This window comes from Gambusia affinis, linkage group LG03 (genome assembly GCF_019740435.1).
Source record: "Gambusia affinis linkage group LG03, SWU_Gaff_1.0, whole genome shotgun sequence".
NCBI lineage: Eukaryota > Metazoa > Chordata > Actinopteri > Cyprinodontiformes > Poeciliidae > Gambusia > Gambusia affinis.
The window spans coordinates 31,495,566-31,512,522 of record NC_057870.1 but is presented as its reverse complement, the minus strand read 5'-3'; the positions used below and the strand labels follow the sequence as shown (position 1 = coordinate 31,512,522).

The window sequence follows — 16,957 nt, the reverse complement described above, 5'->3', positions numbered from 1 at the left end:
AAAGAACACTTGGATCCTAGTCCTGTGTATTTCCTGTAGTTTCAGTGGCACTTAGAATGGTATGTATTTGATCTGCTTGTATTTCTTTCATATCTAAAAATCTTCCAGCTGCTGTTACTATTGCCTTTATTTTATCACTTTTCTTCTTCATTTGCACTGTTACATTAACAATATGGCATATAAATGCTACGAAGTTTTCTTTTTCACCCCCATCGTATCTTCATCCACTCTACATTTATGCAAGCATGCATTTTGGATATTTGGATTTGGAGCCAGTATTTGTCTCTGCCCGTTCTGCACTTGATTTATATTCCAAGCTGAGTTTCTTTGACCTGTTTCTCCCATTCCTCTATTACTGTCTTTCTTTACTCTTTTTAAGGCTTCAGCATATGAAATTCTTTCTGTAATTTTAACTCTTTGAGCTTCCCTAGCTTCCTTTTGTATTTGACATCCACCATAAGCTGCACTATGTTCTCCTCCACAATTACAACATTTGATTTTTGCATCTTTCTCACATTTTCCATATTCATGTGGACCTCCACATCTTGCACACCTGATTTTTCCTTTGCATTCCTTTGCAGTGTGTCCCATTCTTTGACACTTGAAACAGCGGAGGGGTTTAGGATATACTCTCTAACTCTATAGTTCATGTAACCCAGCTGGATATTTCCAGGCATACTATTTTCAAACTGTAAAATTACTGCCATAGTATCTTTAAGTTCCTCTCTTTACTTTTAATCCTAGTGGCATCAGTTATTTTCCCTCCTTTGATTTCTGCTTTCACATCTTCCATTGTCATTTCCAGCGGAACTCCTGAAATCACTCCTCTTAGCCTCGCTAACAATCCTGGTATATGAGTTCTAACTCTTTCCCCCATTAGGTTTTCCATTTTCATGATCTTTTGTTGCTGTGATTCGCTGTTAGCATGTATCAGCACTCTTCTGTTGTTCATGATTCTAGCCATTTTTATTTTTTCCTATTTCTGCCTCTATTGCTTTAGTCAGTTTTATGGGATGTATAGCTCCCCCCTCTTGCTTGAATTCTACCACGACTTTATATTCTGCTTCTAAATTAGCTTGACTCTGTTCATCTGAATTCGCCCTGTCATTTGTTTTTGTTCTTTTGCTAATGTCTGCTCTTGTCTCACTTTCTTCTGACCAACTTCTTGCTCTTTCTTGTCTTTTCTTAATTGTTCTTTTCATTCGTGATGATCTAGAAATCATCCACTCCATCTCATTCCCACTATTTCCTCCTGATGTAGAAGCCATGTAGCTACAGTCAATGTACAGTTTATGCTAACCGCCAAAATTCAAATCCTACCGCCTTGTTTGTTCCGTTCACTCTCCAACCTCCTTCCCTAACCCCGCCGTATTGTTGACAGTTTGGAGCTTCTTTCAAACACGTCGTCACTCGTCAGTGTCCAATGCGCATGTGCGTTCAACGAGAGCTGCCGAATGATGCCGAGTTTTCTGCTGGTTATGCAGATGCGTTTTGTTCACTCATAACTCAAGTTCGGGTTACTTGCTGCTGATGAGTTTGATTACTTGCCTCAGTAGAAAGTTGTCTTTGCTAAGTTTAAGTTAGTATAGTCAACAGAGTAAGCTGGAATGAGTTCAGGTCACTTTTCTTTTTGAGTACACTTTACTTTTACATTTTACAGTGTAGTCCCAGTTGACTTTCCCAGCAGTTTTCTTCCAGCTCCAGTAAAGAAATCAAACCCTGACATGAAATCCCTCCAGGTTTCATCTGCAAAGATTCACTGAATGTGACTTTAACACGAGGCAACAGGAAAGTTTGAATGTTTGAATGTTAAAGTTTCTCATGAGTTTGATCTGAATCCTGTTCAGTTTCTGAAGAAGGAAATCTTCTTTCTGCAGGAATGAGGAAGAACATTCCAGTAACTCCCAGTTCAGGAGTTTTACTGGAAACATCCTGCAGTCGAACTTCAGCAGAGGAGCAGAAACGACCTGGAGGAGAATTTATTTCACTAAACTGAAGTTTTAATACGACTGACAGGAGTTTTAACTTCACTTTAGTCCTGAGACTGAAGTCAAACATCAACTGGTGAGTCAAGAAAAAAAGATTTTTTATTTAGTCATAAAATACATGAGAACAAAAACTGATGAGATCATAATTTATTTAGATTTATTATTGAAATCAAACTGTCATTTCCTTTGTTTAAATAGTTTCTAGTTTCAGCTCTAGAAAAACTACATAGAAGTTATCAACTCTTTACATTTTACTGGTTTATTCTAGTTAAAAGTTTTTCTTTGTTGTTTTCTGGTTTAATTTTTGATTTTTATAAAATATTTGTGTTTCTGGTTTTGGATTTTGTTTATCTGGAAGATTATTTTCTTCCTTTCAGGCTGAAATAATGAATCATAACCAGAAGTTGGTTTTACATTCACTAGAGAAACTTCTGGAAATAAAATAAATATTTATTTAGTGATTTTATTAAACTGTAGATTTAAAATGTTCATGAGTTCAGTTCACCTGATGATCCTGAATTTCACCTGAACTGGATTCATGGAGAATCCAGGATGCTGGTAAAGTTTTTATCTTAATTTAATTTAATTTAATTTAATTTAATTTAATTTAATTTAATTTAATTTGATTTAATTTAATTTAATTTAATTTAATTTAATTTTTAGAGGATTTAAATCTGTTTTTGTTTTTCATAAAGTTGAAGCTCTGCTTGTTTTTTAACGTCTCTTCCTTAAACTTCCTGTTGTTCTGCTTTCTGAGCCAACAAAGATTTAATCTTCATCTCTAAATATTCAGTCAAACGTCTGTCAGAGCCAACTGGTTCCTCCCAGCAGAACGCAGTGGAGGAACTGGTTGGACTGGTTGGACTGGTGGTTTCTGCTCCCAGTCACTCAGTGAAACTAAACTGGTCTCTCTGTTTGTTGGTAAATGTTCCAGTCAGACTGAAGACACATTAAATCTGATCAAACAGAAATAAACTCCATTGATTAGAACTATAATCATCTATAAAATGTTGTTTATATCCAGATTATGAACATTTTTATTTTAATTTCAGTAAATTTACAGTTTTTTTCTGGCAGATTTAATTTAAATTAAATTATATTTTAATGTGACCAACATGTTTCTTCTGACTGGCAGTAATATTAATGTTTTGGATCGGCCTAGTCCAAGTCCTGACTGAAAGTGACAGTCAGTTAAAGATTAGGGTGATGGTGAGGAGGCCTTCCAACCTGCCAGACTGCAGCTCATCAAAAAGATCAAAACCAGAGAAAACATGAGAAACAGTTTGATGGTTTGATATCAAAATGATTTCTATTGATTATTGACAAGGTGATCAATAATTATTGTTCTGTTTTTACATAAAATGTAAAATGATTAATTATAATGTTTCTGAATATCAAACTGTAAAAACTTCATCCTGAAGTTTAAATTGTTTTTTTTTGTTTCCCTCTGATAATTTACTCTCCTCTGATAGGAAGCTGAGGTTCTGGTCCTGGTTCTGGTTCTGATCCAGGTTCTCGTTCTGATCCTGGTTCTGATCCTGGTCCAGGTTCTGGTCCAGGTTCTGGTTCTGGTCCATCATGGCTGCTGCAGAACCAGGTGACTTTTGTTTTCTGTCCCAGTTGAAGTTAAATGTTGATTCTTGAATTTTTCTCACATCAATGTTTCCTGGTTTTAGTTTTTTCTCTCCTGTTTAGTTTGGATCAGTTATTAGAACCGGTTCTGTTTCACATCAGGAGTTTAGTTCTTGTTTGGATTCTCTGGAGAACTTTAGATGTTTAAACTGTTTTTATTTTTCTATTTTTATTCTCTCAGTTTTCCTAAAAAGTGTTTTTGTTTTCAGATCTGCAGCCTGTGAAACGAAGAAACAGCCTGGAACTGATTCCTCCTTCCAGTGAGTTTAACTGATTTATTGATGATAAATAAAGATCAATATGATTCATCTGAACATCCTGAAATACCAGAAAAATGTTTATTGAGAAATAACAGTAAAGTTTCTTTTCTTATGAAACAAACATTCATCATTTTAAACATAATTTGGATCAAATTCTCTAAATATGTTTTTCTAAAAGCCTGAAGTTTAAATTTCTGTATTTTTAAATATGTAGATCAGGGAAGGTTATAAATGTTACTGGATCAATAAATGTAAAGTTTTCTTTCTCTGTGATCTGAATGTGTTTAACTGTTTTAATAGTTTTTATTTTATTTCCAGTGTCTGAACTCAGACTGGTTCTACTGGGAGGAAACTGGTCTGAGAGGAGTTCAGTGGGGAACTTCATACTGGGATGGGATGGATTCACTGGATCATCAAAAACCTTTCAGAAGATTTCAGTTCCACTGGAAGAGAATCAAATATCTGTGATCAACAGTCCAGATGTTTGTTTCTCCACAGCAGAAAAACTGACAGAGTTTATTAGAAAATGTGCTGAAGTCTCTGATCCTGGACCTCATGCCTTCCTGTTGGTTCTTCATCCTCAAAGTTTCACTGAAGGAGAGAAAGAAAAGATCTACAGAATCCTTCAATCCTTCAGTGATCGATCATTTGATCATTCATTGGTTCTGATCCTGAAGCCCGGATTTATGTCACGCTTCCTTTCACAACCTTCTATAAAGGAAGGTCCAATTAATGATCTGATCAGAAAATGTAGATACAGATATTTAAAGATGGAGGAAACTGAACGTGAGCAGCTGCTGATTCGCTTTGGTCAAATTGCAAGAGAAAACAATGAAAACCATTTGAGGTATGAAGAGTTTGAAGAAGCAACAACAACTTTACCGTCAGATCGTCAGACTCAGGAACGACCAGCATCCAGACCTGCTGCCGGTGAGAACAGGATTCAATCTGATCATATAGATCTATGTTCATCATTTTAGAGAAATTAAAATACATTTCTCACATCTGGATAGGAAATAATTTTTATCTAAATCTAAATTATTTAATTCCAGGAATTTATTTTTATAATTTAACATGATGCTGAAATAATTGCTATTAAAAATTAAGAAACATTTTGTCCATTTTCTGTCCTAAACTTAAAAAATCAGTTTTAAAAAGATTTGGCTCTAATCTGTTTTAGAGGATCTAATCCAGTTATTAAATCCACCAGATTAAAATCTGACAAATTACCAATTTAAACATTTTTATCTGGGATTCTCCAGGATAAACATCTTTTGTTTTTAATCTGAAAAGGTTCAGATAAATTTATTTAAAGTTCAGAACAGAAAACTGTCACATCAAACTGTTCCTGTTTCAGTTACTGATTATATTGATTAGTAATAATTTTTGTCTGTTTTGTTGCAGTTAATCCCAGATCCAGATTAGATCAGACTCTTCCTCCTTTAAACCTGGTTCTGTTTGGTCCAAATGGATCCCTGAAGGCGTCAGCAGCCAAGGTCATTCTAGGTCACCAGGATCTTCCTTCAGAGTGTGTCAGGAAGCAGGGAGAGGTGTTTGGACGTGGGGTTTCTCTGCTGCAGCTGCCTGCCTTGGATGGAAAAGCTCAGCAGGAAGTGATGGAGGAATCCTTCAGGTGTGTCTCCCTCTGTGATCCTGAGGGTGTCCACGCCTTCATCCTGGTCCTACCTGTGGGTCCCCTCACTGATGAAGACAAGGGAGAGTTACACACCATCCAGGACACATTCAGCTCTAGAGTCCATGACTTCACCATCATCCTCTTCACCACAGAGACTGATGCTGCACATAAAGATGTTGATAACTTTATAAAGGAGAGCAGAGACATCCAGGATCTCCTCCAGATCTGTGGAGGAAGATATTTTGTTCTGGACATCAGAGACAGACGGCAGGTCAGAGAACTGATGGAGATGCTGGAGAAAAATGTTTCTGACAGAGAGAGTCAGTCATCTTATACAACTAAAACATTATTATGGGGCCAAATGGAGGAAAAACTGCAGCTGCAGAATAAACTGAAGAAGTTTGAGTCAAAGTCTGTGGCTCCAGGTAAATATTATGTTTATGTAATTAAGATATAAAATACTTTTTTCTCCAGTTTATTTGAGTTCAGTGAATTCTACTTTTCTTTTATTTCTCTCTAACATTATTTTCACTAAGGAACAATATGATGCCTATGTTCACAGTTATTTCTATTAATTTATTTCTTAATTTGTGTTTTTTACAGTGTAATGTTATATTAACTTGTCTGAGACTCAGAAAGTAGAAAACAGCAAAATGTCTCAATGTTTCTGTGAAACATCTGAACTGTGAAACAATCAACTTTTCTTTTTTAGAAATAAGTTTAAAGAAATTATCTATAAAAACTTCAACACAACATGAATGATTGAACAAATCAGAAGTTTTCATCACAGTTTTTATTTAAATCGTTTCTCTGTGAGGATTATTAATAATTTCCTATCATTTATTAATCTTTATTTTCACACAGACCCTCCGCTGATCCCAGCAGCAGATTGTCTCCGGATCGTTCTGATCGGGAAAACTGGCGGCGGGAAAAGTTCATCAGGAAACACCATCCTGGGCAGGAAACAGTTTGAAGCCAAAGCGTCTCAGCAGTCGGTGACTAGAAACTGTCAGAAAGCCCAGACTGTGATCGCAGGTCGGCGGGTCGTTGTGGTCGACACTCCTGGTCTGTTTGACAACACGCTGACCGCCGAGCAGGTGGACGAGGAGCTGCTGAAGTGCATCAGCCTGCTGGCCCCGGGGCCACACGTCTTCCTGCTGGTGCTGCAGGTCGGCAGATTCACAGAGGAAGAGAAACGGACTTTAAGACAAATGAAGAAGATTTTTGGTAAAAACTCTGAAGATTTCACCCTCATTCTGTTCACTGGAGGAGATAAACTGAAATATGAGGATAAAACAATAGATCAGTACGTTAGAGAGGGATGTAATGAATCATTTAAGAAACTGGTCGACGACTGTGGAGGAAGATATCATGTTTTTAATAATTATGATATAGAAAACAGATCACAAGCCAATGAACTGATCCAGAAGATCAATAAGATGGTGAAGAAGAACAAAGGAAAATGTTTCACCAGCGAGATGCTGCAGGAGGCAGAAGCTGCCATACAGAGAGAGGTGAAGAGAATCATGGAGGAGAAAGAAGAAGAAATTCAGAAACTGAAGGAGGAACTTCAAAAGAAACACGAAGAAGAAAAAGAATCACTGAGAAGAAAAATGGAAGAACAGAGAGAAGAGATGGAAAAAGAGAGAAAACAGAGAGAAGAACAATTTAAAGAGATGGAAGAAAACAACAGGAAGGAGAGAGAGCAGAAAGAGAGAGAACAGAGAGAACGAGAAGAGGAAGAGAAGAAAAGAAAAGAGGAGGAAGAACGACAACAACAACAGTGGGAAAAAGAACGAAGAGATTTAGAGAAAAAGATCAAACAGGAATCAAAAGAAAAGGAAACAATCGATAGAAAACTGGAAGAGACGAGAAAACAGATGGAGGAAAAACGAGACGCCTGGGAGAAAGAAAGAAAAGAGTGGTGGGAAAAACGACACCGAGAAGACGAAGAGAGACGAGAAGAACTGAAGAGACTTCAGGAGAAATACGAAAAAGAAAGAGAGAAATATGAAAACCAGAGGAGAGAAGATAAAAAGAGGAGGAGAGAACAAGAGAAGGAGAGAAAAGAATTAGAGGAAAAATATCAGAATCAACTGGAGGAAGTAAAGAGGAAGTTTGAAGACGAAGCCAGAAAACGAGCAGAAGAATTTAATGAGTTCAAAGAAAAATATAAGAAAGATTTTTCTGCTCTGCTGCAAAAAACATGAAGAAGAAACGAGAGAAAAGAAGGAAAAACAGAAAGAAAAGAGAGAAAAACGTAAAGAGTGAAACGACTAAACAGGTCAAATATCAAGTTTATGATAAATGAGATTAAAATGAATAAATCATAGAAACAAAAAGTAAAAAATGTCAAAAAAAACACAGAGTGATGCATCACTGCGTCCTGAAGATCTTTGGTTTCAGTAAAGTTGATCAAATTGTTTTAATTTCTTTAGATTTTTACATTTATTTTAATTAAGGTGAATTTAGTTTAAAGTGTTGTACTTTATTATAAATCATTATTCAATAATAAATCAATATTCCAACATTACTGCTGCAGTTAGAAACAAACATTTTTATAAAATGTCATTTTTCTGATTTTTATTCATTTTCCTGCCGTCTTTAATAAAATATCAGGAATTATTTTATTTTCTACATTTTTATTGTGGTTTTTTACATTTTCTTTTTTATTAATGGAACCAATAATTCACAAACATTTTGACATTAAAGTCTGTAAATTTATTTGTATTTTTATTGTTTACTATTTTCAACTGAAATATCAAAAATATAGATGTGAAATTATGAATAACTTGTATAAAGTTGGGATTGTTTGGTTCTTATTAAAGTGACTAAATGTTTTTCATCTGATTATTTTTATTCTTACATGTAAAGTTTGTGTGGAATTCATTTAATGGCTCTTATTTTTTCTAATTTCATAATTAAAATGTTTCTTTCTGAATAATTTTGTGTTTATTTGATGTAATAAATGAATCATAAATTTATCCTCTGATGCTGCAGAAAGCCTCCATTCTTCATGATGAACCATCTTGACTCTGAAACTGTTAAAGTTTTACTGAATGGATTTTATTTTGAAATAAAGTTTGTATCAATGTTACTCTATGTGTCTTTATTATTAATTATTAATGTGTAACAAAAACTCAAGGAGAGATTATCAATCAATTACATATTTATGGTGAAATAAAAAATCTTTTACCGTTACTGAACCTCAGTGTTACAAAGAACATAAGATAGTCGTTGTTGTTGTAGCTGTTGTTATTTTTATTGCCCAGTGCTTTTACACAGACATGCTGTCCGGTTAAACTGTAAATAAAGTAAAAACAAAACATCAATACTTAGTATTGCAATATTCAATAAACAAACTTAAACATAGTTTTAAGAGCTAGGATTGGCTTAACTAACTGGTTATAAGACAAATTTTACTCTTAGAACATTTCTTAATGTAATAAACATCGCATCACAGAGCAGTAAAACACAGCTAGCATATGCTAATTAGCTCTAGCAAATTTACCGAGCTCACGCTTCAAACAGATAACAAAAAATCATATTTTCTCACAACTAACATTATTAATAAAACTTACCACGTTGGGCAACACTCATAAGATGTGATTTTATGATATATTTAGCGTTTTAGCTTCAGCCAACGACAGTCTCAGTACATTACTGGCCTGCCGTAAGTTTCTTCACTGGTTTCATCTTCCCTCCCGTCCCAAATGCAAAGCAACTACAGCGCCCCCTAGCGGAATGGGAGGAGTGAATCCAACATCCCGGCCCCGATGAACTCTACAGATGTTCATCACAGGTAAATTGGTGAACGAGAAGTAAGCGTAAAGTATTAACCTTAGATAACTCTTCAATTTTAACGCTGAACATAATCATGAACATAAGATTGAGTGAAAGTCATCTTTAACATATAGAGAACCCATACAAGCTGAAGGTAAGTAAATCTACTCATCCATATTTCCTTCTAGTAAACACAGCTTGTGTATTGGACGGGTGTAAGTCCCTCTATGAGTCTTTACTTGCACTGATCGCACCAGTCCATCAGCTCCAATGTTGACATCCGTGACCAAACCAAGAGGCCACTGACTGCGAGGGGTGCCTTCGTGCAGAATCAGTACAAGATCTCCGACCTGATAGTTTCTGGAATGGTGGTTCCACTTCTGCCTTTGCTGCAGGCTGTTGGAGCAACGGTGAGCCTTCCTCCAACGTGGAGTAATCCATCACTGAGTCGTACTGGAGTTAACTTCCTGATGCCTTCACCTTTCATTGGACAGGTAAAGTGGGTGCGTTGAACGTAGTCAATGATAGCAATCTCTGCTTTTTTCATTTCATTTGGTGTTATTGGATTACATAGTCTGGGATCAGACTTCTTCAGAAGGATATTCTTAGCTCGTAGGATCAATACGATAGCTCGTTTGAGTTTGTACCAGGAGGAATACCTCTGAATGAAACAGTCAATTGCTGGTTGAATGGTGAGCTTGGAAGACACTGCATATGTCTGACTTGACTTCTTTATTTCTGCTTCAGGAGGTAAGCTTCCTAGTTCAGGTTGGCAAGGCCATAACTCTTCTTCCTGCCACAGGAAGGCAGGACCTTTGAGCCAGCGCTCACTGTTTGTAAGTTCTTCAGCAGACAGTCCCCTTGAAACATCATCTGCAGGGTTTAGTTCTGTGCAAACATGTTTCCATTGTGAGGCTTGTGAGACTTCACGGATCTGTGAAACTCTATTTGCAACGAAGGTTTGGAATCGTTTCTCTTCATTCCTGATGTAATGCAGGACAATAGTGCTATCTGTCCAGAAGACAGAATCCAGGAGGGGTAGCTCGAAGCTTTGACGGATTTTTTGATCAAGCTGTACCGCTACTACAGCGGCTGCCAGTTCTAGTCTTGGAATAGTGCTTGGTTTGACAGGAGCCAGCCTATTCCTAGAGAGAACGATATTACAGTAGATGTTATTGTTGCTTACAACCCTAAGATAGCTAACAGCACCATAACCCAATTCAGAAGCATCACAGAAGTGATGAATCTGCATGGTGACTGAATCTGCAGTAAAACCTTCAGGTCTGAGACATCGAGGCACCTGCAGTTTGCAGAGTTTTGGTAGGTCATCTAACCACCGGCCCCATTGCTCAGCAATGTCACTTGGGATAGCTTCATCCCAACCTAGCTTCAAGCGACATAGTGCCTGAAACAGTGCCTTTCCCCGTAAAATGAATGGGCCAACTAACCCCAGGGGATCATAAACTGAACTTATTGTGCTTAAGATGCCTCTTTTTGTGCTGGGTTTGTTCTTGACCTTGATGATGAAGGTGATGCAGTCATCTGTTATGTCCCAGAACACTCCCAGAGCTCTTTCCAAAGATGGATCTCCATCCAGGTCCAACAATGGTACTTGATTTGCATGTTCCTCCTCTGGGATGGACTGTAGGACCTCGGTTGAATTGCTTGTCCATTTAGTCAAGCGAAATCCTCCTTGCATGAGTAGGTCTATCAGCTGAGCTGCTAGACGGATGGCCTGTTGGGGTGAGTCTGAGGATTTCAGGCAATCATCCACGTAGAAGTTTCTTTCTACAGTGGAGATGGTATCTGCATCATATAGATGTGCATGATCTAATGCACACTTCCTCAATGCAAAACTTGCTGCGCTTGGAGACCACACTCCGCCAAAGAGGTGGGATGTCATCCGGTATGTAACTACCTCATTATTAGGATCGTGGTCCTTCCACCACAGGTAGCACATTTCTGTGTTCTGGAGTTACATGTATCTGATTGAACATGCCCTCGATGTCCGCCATTATAGCAACAGGACCTTGTCGGAAGCGAATCAGCACATTTATTAATTTGTTTGTTAGATCTGGGCCCTGATGGATGACGTCATTGAGAGATATTCCGTCGTACTTTGCTGCGCAGTCAAAGACAACTCGCACCTTTCCAGGCTTGCGAGGATTAGTTACGGGATGATGTGGGAGATACCAAACTTTCCCATCATTGTGGTCAAGCGACGAGACTGAGACTTCTTCGGCATATCCTTTATCAATGGTTGACTTCATCGCCTTAACATACTTGTCTTTCAGGTCTTTGTCCTTTGTTAGTCTGCGTTCCAGTAGTTGTAGTCTCCGTGTGGCTAAGTTGATATTGTTAGGTAGTGTCACTGCCTCATTCTTAAAAGGTATGTCTAAGGTATAGTGTGAGCCTTCTTTGGTAACTGAGTTTTCCCACAGTTTAATCACCTTGTGGTCATTGATTGACAGATTGTTCTCTTGAGCGGGGTCGTCAAGTTTCCAAAATCTTTCCACCTGTGTATGCAGACTTTGATCTGACTTGAGGAAGTAGGCCTTAGCCGTCCTAACATCTTTGTAATCAATGGGTCCATTTATGGCCCAGAGTACTGTTCTGGTAGCGTAAGGGTCATTATCACCTCCTCACGGGTACTCTTCAGGTCTGAGAAGGCAGGGAGCATCCTGTCCAATGACGAGGTGCACATCATTGGACTTGATGCTGGGAATAGGGATGTCTGCTAGGTGATCCCATCTGGCTGCCTCGTCAGGTGTCGAGACAGCTAAGTCCTATGTTTAATTTTTAAGTGTTCTCACACCATTAAGTGTGTAGATGCTGCCATCATACAGAGAGTCAATCTCAAGATCAACACTTTGAGTAAATAAGCCTTCTTGGCTTCCTCCTACAGTATCAAGGTCTAACCTTGAAGGCTTGCCTTTGACCTTTAGCTTCTTGGTCAGTTCTTCTGACACTAAACTGGTGTTGGCTCCAGGATCGAGTAATGCATATGTAATAGAACTGATGTTTGTAGCTTTTGACCACAGGAACAATAGGTAAACAAACTTTACCGTTTGCAGCGCCGAATCCACATGTGACATTAGGTGATCTGATAGGTTGTGTTTGTTGGGTAGTTTTATTGTCATCACTGCGGTCCTGGCCTGCTGTTGTAATCTGTCTGTTAGAGTGGTTAGGATGCAGCCATTTGTTGTGTTTCTGTCCACAGCCAGGCACACTGCACACCCAGTTGCGAGTGCAAATCTCAGCACTGTGCCCAATCATGAAACAGTTTTGGCATAGTTTGTTTTCTTGAACAAACATAAGGCGTTCCGGCACTGTTAGTGAGCGGAAGCCTGGACACTGGTTTAAGAAATGGTGCTCGGAGCATTTAAGACATTTTAAATAAGTTGGCTGCTTGGTGCGGACTTATTCTCATGGACTGCAACCACTTTGACAGTGGTGGGGTAGTTTTGATGTTGTTTCTTTGAGACTTTGGTAGGTGATGTAAAGTTGTTTGGCTTCTCATGTTTCTTGCAGCTAATCAACTCACCAAAGACTGGATCAGATCTCTTTTCAGCTTCTGTCTCCACAAAGCTGACAACATCGTTGAGTTTCGGTAGACGTCCTTCCTTTGTGATGTCATAATTTTATTTAGCCACTTGGCCTTGAGATCTGATGGTAGCTTGCTAATTATCTCACATAATGTGCGGCGACCACTGAGCTCTTCCTCACATTTCATGGCAGCAAGCGTGTCCTTACAACCTCTCAGCTGGTCTGCAAAGTCTCTGAGTTGCATATTGTCTCTTATTTCTTTAAAGTTCAAAACCTTTTCAACCCAAGCTTGGGAGATTGAATGAGGATTTCCAAACCTTGATTTTAGTCGGTCGAGTGCTTCCTTGAAACCTGCGCTGGGATTGGGGTTGTATAGACAGTGACTAATAGCATCTCGAGCCTTTCCTTCTGTGTATTGGTGCAGACGAGTTAACTTTTCTTCAGCGGAAACAGACTCTTTGTCCACCATTGCAGTGAAAAGCCTCATGAACTTCCAGTACTGAAGGGGGTCACCATCAAACTTGATTAGATCTGTTGGTGGGAGCCTGAGACTGTCCACTTGGGCTTGATACTGCTGCCTTGAGAACTCTAGCAGTTGTGAGATCGAATCATCTGCCATCTGGGATGGCGAGGGTTGCAGTGTAGTAGGAATTTTTCCAGTTTTAGGTGTAGAATGGAGATCTGCCGCTAGTGCTTGCATCTTTTGCTGATTATGTAGCATCTGTGCATCCAGCTCAGCCTTGTGATGTAGTCGCTGAAGTTCCAGCTCAAATTCCTCTTTGTTGAGTCTAAGCAACAGCTCAAAGTTTTCCTTCTCTTTCTTTCTTATGGCTTGGATTTTTTCTAGTTCAGCTGATGTGGAATCTTCATCATTTATGTCAGCTGGAGATTCACTGAACAAATTAACTTGAGTAGTGACATCCAACTCATCATCAACATATGGATTGACACTAGCTCCATCTCCTTCTTCTTGCAGCCAGGTTAGAGCTTCATGACGCAAGTCGTGAACGTTCCTTATGATAAGCTTCTCATAAGCATCAGACTCTTCTCTGTCGATGTCATCAGTGAGTCGAGAATGATAACATTTATGTGCCTCCTGCAGTTGTGCAAGGGCTAAGTCGAGGCTCTGCAGCACTGACTTTAATTCTTCTGGCTTATTTTCTCTGATTTTTTCGTTTGCTGATGTTATCATCTTAGTTACAGCTGCTTTAGCTTGTCCTCTCTTTCTCTTTAGTATAGCAAGGTCTATTTCTCCCGCAGAATCTTTGGTTTCAGACATGTTTGCCTCGTGTTTAACTTTATGTTACAAAGAACATAAGATAGTCGTTGTTGTTGTAGCTGTTGTTATTTTTATTGCCCAGTGCTTTTACACAGACATGCTGTCCGGTTAAACTGTAAATAAAGTAAAAACAAAACATCAATACTTAGTATTGCAATATTCAATAAACAAACTTAAACATAGTTTTAAGAGCTAGGATTGACTTAACTAACTGGTTATAAGACAAATTTTACTCTTAGAACATTTCTTAATGTAATAAACATCGCATTCAAACATCACAGTGCAGCAAACACAGCTAGCATATGCTAATTAGCTCTAGCAAATTTACCGAGCTCACGCTTCGAACAGAAAACAAAAAATCATATCTTCTCACAACTAACATTATTAATAAAACTTACCACGTTGGGCAACACTCATAAGATGTGATTTTATGATATATTTAGCGTTTTAGCTTCAGCCAACGACAGTCTCAGTACATTACTGGCCTGCCGTAAGTTTCTTCACTGGTTTCATCTTCCCTCCCGTCCCAAATGCAAAGCAACTACAGCGCCCCCTAGCGGAATGGGAGGAGTGAATCCAACACTCAGAGTTCAGGATGACTTAGCATTAATGCTAATGCTTGACTTAGCCTCAATGCTAATTATTGGAGAGCAACGCAGTAACAAACTGAACATTGAAAAACTTCTGTTAACATGTTTTCTTTTTACTGACGCAGGAAAACGTTTCCATGCCTTTGTCTCTTCCTGACTTGATTACCGAAATATTCTGATGAGGATTCCTAAGAACCAACAAAATGACGGTTTGTTAGAAATATTTAGTATTGTAGCGAACGCAAGCAATTAAGTCATCACTTGGTCACGTGATGCTTTTGATATAGGACTTTAAGTTTCGTTTTCATTCAGTTGGTGTGCAAGCAGTAATTGAAAAGACAATGGACTTCTAGCAACTCCTAACCTTCTGGTTGCAGAGGCATACGGTATGGACAATTGACTGAAATATTCTTGTGTTTGTATATGTGTAATAAGTTTCATTTGAATAATTCATGTAAGGATACATGACGGTTTACTGACGTATATTTGTTACCGTGTATTTTATTGCAGTGTTCACGGTGGTCTTGAGCATTTATGCTACAGAAAATTTATTTAATAAAGCCTTTGAAACCATCAGTCGGAGCGTTGCACCTTCATCAACCAGTGAGAAAAGTTGGGAGCAGCTATAGTGAACACGTATGCCTTTAACAGCGCAGCTCGGCTCGACGCCGGAGAACAACGAGGGAGGCCGCGCGGTGAAAGCAAGCTGTGAACTTCTCGCCAGCCATGCTGAGATGGATCGGGAAGAGGGGAAAAGGACCGTTGCAGCTTGAAGGCTATAACTCGCCTGCAGCTTAAAGAAACTACCGTTCGTCTTTCAACCTTGCAATCTGCTCGGACCGTTGCGATTGCAGTGACTTGCAAAATATGGCGTCGGCTTGCAATGAGGACAAGGATTGAGACTGCGCCGTTTCCACAAGTCAACACAAGAGGGCAACAACGCGCCGTGGTCGTGAGTGGTATCACCAAGCCCTTGGCTTTCAGGTTTTCAGTTGATAAGAAACATTATCACATGTAAATATTTGAATTTAAGTGTGAAAGGCCATTGTGTACATGTTTTGTGTGAATATTTCTGGCCTGTGTTATTAAGGGACTTGATATTTCTACTTTGGATTTCTTGTTTGGTTTATATGTTTATGCTTGATATTTGAAATTATTACTGAGGTTAACTTGTAGCACAAGTTTAGTTTAAGGTTTTGCTTAAGAGTTTGATTATTAATAATTCAGAAAATGGATCAAAGTGAAGAGAGTGCTCTTGTACTTGAGGGAGTAATTCAGGCTCTTGAAGAAGAAAAAATAGACTTACAAACCAGGTTAGAAACTGAAACAGATGCAACATTAAGAGACCAAATGACAGAACGCATTGCTGAAATTTGTAACAGTTTGCAAGCACATAGTGTAGAGAGTCAGGAACCAATTTCTGAATCTGAACAACCTAGGCGATCAGAAAGAGAGCATAGACCAACCGAAAAGTGGCTTAACTATGCAAAAAAGAAGAGCCAAAAGGAAAGAAAGTTTATGTTAACTTATGTAAGCTTTAAAGGTGAGGTTCAGTACATTAGGAGTCAACTCAAAGAAGAATGTGACAAAGAGAGTCTTGAAAATATGACAACTACTTTAGAAAGATATGAGTCACACCTAAAGCAGGAGTATGAAAGCTTACGTGCATTGACCACACCAAGCCAAGACATAAGACGGCGAATGGATAGCTGCACCTCAGTAACTAAGGAAGTAGTTGCTCTGTTGAAAATGCGTTGCTCAGAAATAGGCAAAGAGTTCGATGCTGCAGTGAAGGAATCGCTCATCAAATTACTTCAGAGAGATGATGCGAAATCAGTATATGGGTCTACTGTATCGAGAGCTGGCGCAGGTAGCGTAGCAGGAAGTCGAATGTCAATAAAAAAACGGAGTAGCTGCACGCTTAGCATCCAAACGCGTTGAAATAAACAGAGAGTGAAATAGCTGCACAAAGAAAGGAAGTGTTTGCTCAGCAAGAGAAGTTGAAAATGTTGGAAAACCAGAGGGATCTGGAAGCTATGCAAGCTGAATATGATGTGTACGAGGAGGAGGAAATGAAAATGAATGTTGAAACAGGAGAAAAGCAAGAAATAACTCTGCCTCCAAGTCAGCCCCAAGGAGAAAGGAAAAGTATATCTCTGTCTCCAGGTCAGTTCCAAACTCAGTATAACCCAGCGCCATGTGCTCAGATTGAAACACCAGTCCCTCTTCGTTCTGAAAAACAG

The 16,957-nt window shown here is 38.6% G+C and overlaps 2 protein-coding genes across 2 annotated transcripts; one reads left to right on the top strand and one right to left on the bottom strand.

Annotated features, from left to right (window-relative positions):
• Positions 1-1,849: 1,849 nt before the first annotated feature.
• On the top strand, positions 1,850-7,870 carry LOC122828552 (GTPase IMAP family member 8-like). The gene is made up of 6 exons (XM_044112186.1): positions 1,850-2,064; positions 3,461-3,585; positions 3,830-3,880; positions 4,199-4,810; positions 5,285-5,941; positions 6,381-7,870. Exons 2-6 carry the CDS (start codon positions 3,567-3,569, stop codon positions 7,724-7,726), a joined length of 2,685 nt encoding a protein of 894 aa, XP_043968121.1. The 5' UTR covers positions 1,850-2,064; positions 3,461-3,566; the 3' UTR covers positions 7,727-7,870.
• Positions 7,871-11,941: 4,071 nt separating this feature from the next.
• LOC122827951 lies at positions 11,942-14,685 on the bottom strand. The gene is made up of 3 exons (XM_044111090.1): positions 14,523-14,685; positions 12,844-14,237; positions 11,942-12,085 (listed from the first exon to the last, which is right to left on the bottom strand). The coding sequence occupies exons 2-3, from the start codon at positions 14,122-14,124 to the stop codon at positions 11,942-11,944; spliced, it is 1,425 nt and encodes a 474-aa protein (XP_043967025.1). The 5' UTR covers positions 14,125-14,237; positions 14,523-14,685.
• Between the last annotated feature and the right edge of the window lie 2,272 nt (positions 14,686-16,957).

Coding starts and splice junctions, on each gene's coding strand:
- LOC122828552 (XM_044112186.1), top strand. Junction 3,881..4,198: donor GGAACTGATTCCTCCTTCCA/GTGAGTTTAACT, acceptor TTTTATTTCCAG/TGTCTGAACTCAGACTGGTT. Junction 5,942..6,380: donor GTCAAAGTCTGTGGCTCCAG/GTAAATATTATG, acceptor ATTTTCACACAG/ACCCTCCGCTGATCCCAGCA.
- LOC122827951 (XM_044111090.1), bottom strand. CDS start 14,124: ATGTCTGAAACCAAAGATTCTGCGGGAGAAATAGACCTTGCTATACTA. Junction 12,086..12,843: donor GAGATCTGATCCAGTCTTTG/GTGAGTTGATTA, acceptor AATTAAACATAG/GACTTAGCTGTCTCGACACC.